This window comes from Papilio polytes, unplaced genomic scaffold, assembly GCF_000836215.1.
Source record: "Papilio polytes unplaced genomic scaffold, Ppol_1.0 DF820622.1, whole genome shotgun sequence".
NCBI classification, from domain to species: domain Eukaryota; kingdom Metazoa; phylum Arthropoda; class Insecta; order Lepidoptera; family Papilionidae; genus Papilio; species Papilio polytes.
Genome location: NW_013528582.1, coordinates 2,093,497 through 2,099,824, shown reverse-complemented (window position 1 = coordinate 2,099,824; position 6,328 = coordinate 2,093,497). Strand labels below are relative to the sequence as shown.

The 6,328-nt window shown below is 34.6% G+C and overlaps 2 protein-coding genes across 2 annotated transcripts in view; one reads left to right on the top strand and one right to left on the bottom strand.

The window, feature by feature from the left end:
• The window catches only part of LOC106110481 (transcriptional repressor CTCF-like), a 7,537-nt gene extending 4,184 nt beyond the window's left edge, over nt 1-3,353 (bottom strand). The window contains exons 1-6 of the mRNA XM_013292326.1: nt 3,231-3,353; nt 2,531-2,625; nt 2,177-2,338; nt 1,509-1,663; nt 1,040-1,209; nt 417-553 (exon numbers count right to left, since the gene is read on the bottom strand). Of these exons, the coding sequence (XP_013147780.1) occupies nt 417-553; nt 1,040-1,209; nt 1,509-1,663; nt 2,177-2,338; nt 2,531-2,554 (648 nt within the window). The 5' untranslated portion in view covers nt 2,555-2,625; nt 3,231-3,353. The remainder of the gene's footprint in view (nt 1-416; nt 554-1,039; nt 1,210-1,508; nt 1,664-2,176; nt 2,339-2,530; nt 2,626-3,230) is intronic.
• The window catches only part of LOC106110430 (unc-112-related protein-like), a 42,035-nt gene that overhangs the window by 33,173 nt on the left and 2,534 nt on the right, over nt 1-6,328 (top strand). Inside the window, exons 2-3 of the mRNA XM_013292254.1 lie at nt 5,614-5,849; nt 6,143-6,322. Coding sequence (XP_013147708.1) covers nt 5,614-5,849; nt 6,143-6,322 — 416 coding nt within the window. The remainder of the gene's footprint in view (nt 1-5,613; nt 5,850-6,142; nt 6,323-6,328) is intronic.

The window sequence follows — 6,328 nt, the reverse complement described above, 5'->3', positions numbered from 1 at the left end:
CTGATACAAAGCACATTCAAGCAAAAAAAAGAGACATTTCAAACATCAGATAAAGTTGTCTATGGAGCAACTGGATACAGCCCAATGTGCGTCGGCCGCGTGGAATTAAAAAAAAAACAAGAGTAAATAGCCCATGTGTTCTTCTAGACTATGTTCTACATCTATAAATTTCATACAGATCCATTCAGTCTTTTAGGCTACAAACTCTAACAAACATCCATCCATTCATCTAAACTTTCGCTTTTATAATATTAGTATGAAGTATGCTTTAGTATATAGCCTAGAGAGAACATTTCAGACTATGTTCTACATTTTTGCCAAATTTCATCGAGATTCTTTAAGCTGTTTTGGAGATACGTTGTTTTTTAATTTGACGCCGACGAAGTCGCGAGCAACAGCTAGTAGTTTGTACATACCTGGTAGGGGCGCTCGCCTGTATGACAGCGTTGGTGCCGGCGCAGTTTGGAGAGCTCCACAGACGCGTACTCGCACTCCTGGCATTTGTGAGGCTTCTCGTGTGTGTGCTTGTATCTGATGTGACGTACTAACTCACCTGGAAACATTGTAAGAAAACTAAGTTAAAAGCTAAATCTATTACTTTTTATTTTGCCTTACTTATTACATACTTTAATTGAAAATAAAAAGTTACATCTAATTATTGAAATTTGTATTTGCTTTATTTTATCAGTGGTAGAAACCGCTTTAACATCTTCGCAAGAATGGGCCGGCTCGACCTCGCAATACCACGACCACACAGAATACAAACATTGAGTAGAAGCAATTTCTAACCAAAGGCCTGATTTTGGTCCGTTTTTCTCCCTACCCTTTCCTTATAAGGAAAGGCTGAGTATGAAAAGTAGATTTGACCGTGGAGATGCCTAAGAATATCATCTTTTTGTGTGTCTACGTCCTACGTCGATTCGGGGTGGGCAACGCATCGACAATTGCGGATGTCTAAGGGTAGCGGTCGCTTCGCTTTGTTGGTGGCCATTGGCTCATTTGCCAACTTATCATAAAAAAATGTTGCTATAGTTTTAACCTGAAGTAGTGAATGGAGTGTTGCAGTATTTACACCGATACGGCTTGAGGCCGTAGTGCATGTTGGTATGGTTCTGCAGCGAGCTGGCAGTCTTGAAGCCGCGCGCGCATACGTTGCATTTATGGTCGCGATTCCCAGAATGAGATTTCAAATGTCTCAGGAGCAAGTATCTGTAAATAGGATGTATTATTAATAATAATAAAATAGTCTTTATGTCGACAATGTTATATAATTTAGATATAAACTTAACACTAATTTTGATTTTCATAACTCCTGACACCGGTTTAAAGATTGCGTTGCGGGAACCGAAAAGGCCTTCACTAAAGCTTGCCACTCCTTTCTGTTATATCTTTCTCCTCCATATAACACTAGCTTTTATCATAATTTCGCATAATAGGTTGTATTCTTTACTATAAATAGGTTGGAAGTTATCTCAGTAGTTAGACTGTTGGCTCGTGTTAAGACTTACCGACGATGAGTAGTGTAGGAACAGACACTACACTGGAAGTTTCCTCGGAAACGCTTAGATTGAGTTTTCTTAGTGGTCCCGTAAACTTTAGTATCGTTATTATTAATGTTAAGATTTTCATTTTCATGGAAATCATAAACTTTAATAAATTCATCCTGAAATAAAAAAATCAACTAGTAAGTGATCTTATGATATGAATAAATTGAACCATGATTGCATCGTTAAGGGAGGGGCAATGTAATTTTATTATTTTTCCATTACTTTATTTACATTTATAATGGAGCATTTAAATTGTTGATATGACATATATCTTTAGTTCCATGTTTAGTGGACCTCCCTTTAGCTTATGCATATGACACTGAATGTTTTACGGCAATTAATTTCTTAGCATGATAAAAATTCCTCAATTACAAAAATATATGAAACAAACTTTGCACTTATAAGTTACTAGCTTTCGCCTCGACTCCGTCCGCCGCGGAATTAAAAAAAACAAATGTAAGTAGCCTATGTGTTCTTCCAGACTATCCTGTACATCTTTTTCAAATTTCACCGAAATCTCTAACAAACATCCATCTAAACTTTCGCATTTATAATATTAGTATGATGCAATAAAGAAGCCGATAGAAGCGCCCTCAGAACAGGACTTTAATTTCTAAGTTATGCTATACCTGGATATCACTGTTAACTTGTGTGGTTCCTTCTTGTACAACAATAACATACTTTATATCTCCTGATATGTTCTGTATTGGCATCATTGTTACTCCTTTATACTCATCAGTATAATTATCTACTATTATCTCGATATGTTTTACATCTGTTTCTTCCATGGACTGAAAAAAATGTATGATTTATAAAAAAAATAATTGTGAAAATTGTCTAAAATCTTTATAAGCATCATTTAAAAGGAATATTTTTTTGCTCATTATCAACTTCCCTTAGCCCTTATTTAGGGTCGGCACAGTATGAACTACTCTGTATTTTTATTACTATTATAAAAATAAATATTCAATCGCCATTGTTACCTCTCGACTTCCTTTGCTTGTCATTATTGAGACAATATCTAGGTAATTATTATCAGGCAGGTTTTGAATCCCTTTGTAACTTCAAAGTATTAATTCTGCAAATAATTTGAAGAATATTAATATTTCCTAAATACATATGTAAAATTGTGTACAAGTTATTACTGATTTAATCAACAAATTTTTTTTATAGTACAATATATCTACTTATGCCATAATTTTCAAAATTTATCGAACAAATGGGCTTGATAGGACATAGATATATGTATTTATCTATCTATAATTAACTATTGTAAGGTTGCCTAATTAAAAAAGTTAAAAAAATCAACTACAACGATCTTCTGCCAATCCAAGTATGAGAAACCTACAAATAGATTTTATTTAATACCCATAAAATCTAGAAGATTCTTAATTGCCAATATAACTAGGGTCACTCGTATAAAATTGTTCGTAAACGCATTATATTATGTTATGCTTTGTTCCATAAGTTATAAATATAACTAAGACTACTATAATGTGTCTTCAACGCCATCTGGTTTTATCGTTTGTATATGAAGTCTAATTGGGAACGAAAATATTCACAGACGGCGCTGTCGTCAATGCAGCTTATTGATTATTCGTTTGTTATAGAAATAATATAAAGGAAATTATTTTTATGTTTAATTATTTGTAAATGTCAATTATAAACTCGATAAATACATACCTTTATAATAAGATTGAAGTCACAAATCTTCCAATTCGAATATTCAGATCTGTGTAAAATGCGACAGTGACGCCAAAATGGCTGACGGCAAGCGTGCGCACTACTAACACAGGACCACGGATTATACACGGTAGTAAAAAGTGTTACCATGCCTTTGTTAAAACGTTTAAATTATAAATTACGCTTTTATAAATACATATGTTATCTAATGAAATAAATATCTTAAAATCATTGTTTAACCTCACACATATATTAGATTTTGTGGAAATCCTTTGATTTATATGGTGGTAAAAATCACGAGGTAGTAAACACACGACACTTTAACATAAAATATAACCTTTATCAGAATGAGATTAGTAAAACGCATAGACGTGACTTTTAGTACACTATCACCGAATCCAGTGGTGCCCAACATTTTCTAAATATTTTTTATATGTACCCTCTTTTACTTCCTAATACTTTCCTTTTCATTTTTAATGGTTGTATTCTTAATTGATTTGCAATGAACGATTTTAATACTTATCTTACTAATATTATAAATGCGAAAGTTTAGACGAATGGATATTTGTTTGAGTTTGTAGTCTAAACGACTGAAATGATCTAGATGAAATTACGCATAGATGTAGAAGACAGTCTGGAAGAACATATAGGATACTAACTTTTGTTTATTTTTTAAACGCTACGCGGGCGAAAGCTAGTGCCTCGTATATTTTTATTATTTCGAGAAAGGTTGGCAGCCACTGTCATGTCAATACGTCAATCATTTATGTCTCGCGCTGATTGTTTTATGAGTTTGATCGTTAAAAGCGTAGTGGTACATTGTTATAAACAATCGACAGGTTTCTTTGTCTCATTGGCGTCATAATTATTATTATTCTATACCGATAATATTATTAAACCAAATGATAAATATTTTTTTTAATTAAATGTCTTGTAAATTACGTTAATTGTAATTGTATTGTGTATCTTGTAATTGATGTATCTAAAATAACTGTAAGTTGTCAATTTAAAGAAAAAAATCATGATAAAAGAAGTAAAATTATTTTTATTGCTGTACTTATAAGGTAAACACCATTAAGCAATTTGTAGTTAAACAAACAATAAATTCAGATGTAACATAAATCACAGATTAACTAGGATTTACGGGGAGTGTATTTTTTACGTAATATTCGATCGTAAAACAGTAAAAGCGCAGTAGCATTTCACTTTACTGTCCTCTATAAAGTGTCGCCATTAAAATGTCAGCCTGCAAGTTGTGGGGTGAATGAATGACCTGCTGTCGGAGGTGGCCGTCTTCAGAATAAAACATGTTTATCTCAACTTAACTTTTCCAAGTTATATTTAATGTATACGATATTCATTGTGTTAGGAATAAAATTAGTACCGTGCTATAGAATTGGCGCAACTCTAGATTATCGGCATAAACGGCACGTCCCTAGCTGACAGCTGTCAATGTCACTAGAAGTATGGATAGATTGGCGCGTAACTTGAGTCTTGACGAGAAGTATTGCTCTGAGTTAAAAGCGATAGTATCAATTAAATAAGTTGTCTAATAGTTGATAGGTTACGGCAACCCCAAAAAATGCGTCCCCTTTACGCATCGTATTCGAAGTTCAAAATCTTATCTGAGGGTCTATCATAAATATTGGCGTGACATTTGCGAGAACTTTCATGAAATACCATCAGATTTGCCGGTCAATTTGTATATTTATGTCGCCCACAAGCTTCGTTAGCGCAAATTTGGACTTGGGGACCTAGAACAAACAAAAAAATTTTAAATGCGATTTTTAAATCTGGAATTTTTCTTTTGACACTACAAACAGAAACTCCAATTTTATTATACATATAGATAGATTATTGTTTACCGTGAGTATAACAGTTTAGCTACTGGAGTCATAGATAACGCTTGGACATGGATTTAGAGAGCAATGAGCCAATGACTCAGCCACCCAAATAATTAGACGATATTTAGTCTGTCAATGCCCTTATGATGAGTCATGGACCGAAAGAATGTATGCTCTCAACATTACTGAGTTACCATCCCCTTGGTGTTGCAAGTATTTATTTAAATAAAAACGCTTGTAACAAAGATTTCTTTACACTGATGACGTTACCAAATACTTTTTTTGCTCGCCTTTTCGTTTTTGTAACGGAAATGAAACAGGATGATATCTTGGTTTTTTAATCGTCTGAAGTTACGTGTTTTTAGTTGTTGATTTTGTATACAGAAAATACGTAACTTTTTTTATATTTTAGATACATCGTATTACAATAAAAAAGAAACATACTGTACTGTATCGATATAAAATGTTTAAATGATAATTTCGTTTATTTTGTAGGTAAACGCAACATTCCAGGTAACTAATATTATTTAATATGTTTCAGATTTCAAAAAGGACTGGTCAGACCACGCACTTTGGTGGCCGACACGCAACAAATGGCTGTCCAGGCCGAAGCATACGCTGGACCAGTATGGCGTTCACGCCGACGCCGCGCTGCACTTCACGCCCATGCACAAGCCACTGCGCATACAGCTACCCGATCTTAGATACATCGACTGCAAGATAGACTTCTCTATTGACACCTTCAGTGCTGTCGTACAGCTCTGCAAGAATCTCGGTAAGAACCATTCTATAATTAACTAGTGTTCTTTGTGCATTCATGCACTAACTAGTGTTCTTTGTGCATGAATGAAGGGCAGTTGATCAAGTTTTACACCTAAGTAGCAGCAGAAACATAACAAAAACTGTTGCACTATCAGTCTTTACATTGGTCATAGCGAAGTAGATGAGATAAAAACAAAGGCCGTAGAGGAAATTACGCTCTTATTTTCTTATAAAGTAATTCCAGAGTCCTCTCCCATCTTAATTCGAGTCCTACTTGATAAAATAATTTGTTAATTGTCGTTTCAGGTATACGGCATCCAGAGGAACTTTCTCTATACTACCCTCTCGAGCCCTCGCACTTGAAGCAGAATTACCAGAACTTGAAAGAGGCGAAAAAGATAAAGTCCTCGCAGCCGCCGGACACAAATACGTTCATAGCGGCGACGCGCGGCTCCTCCAACAGTCTAGACCGCTCCAATGGACTATGCCCCG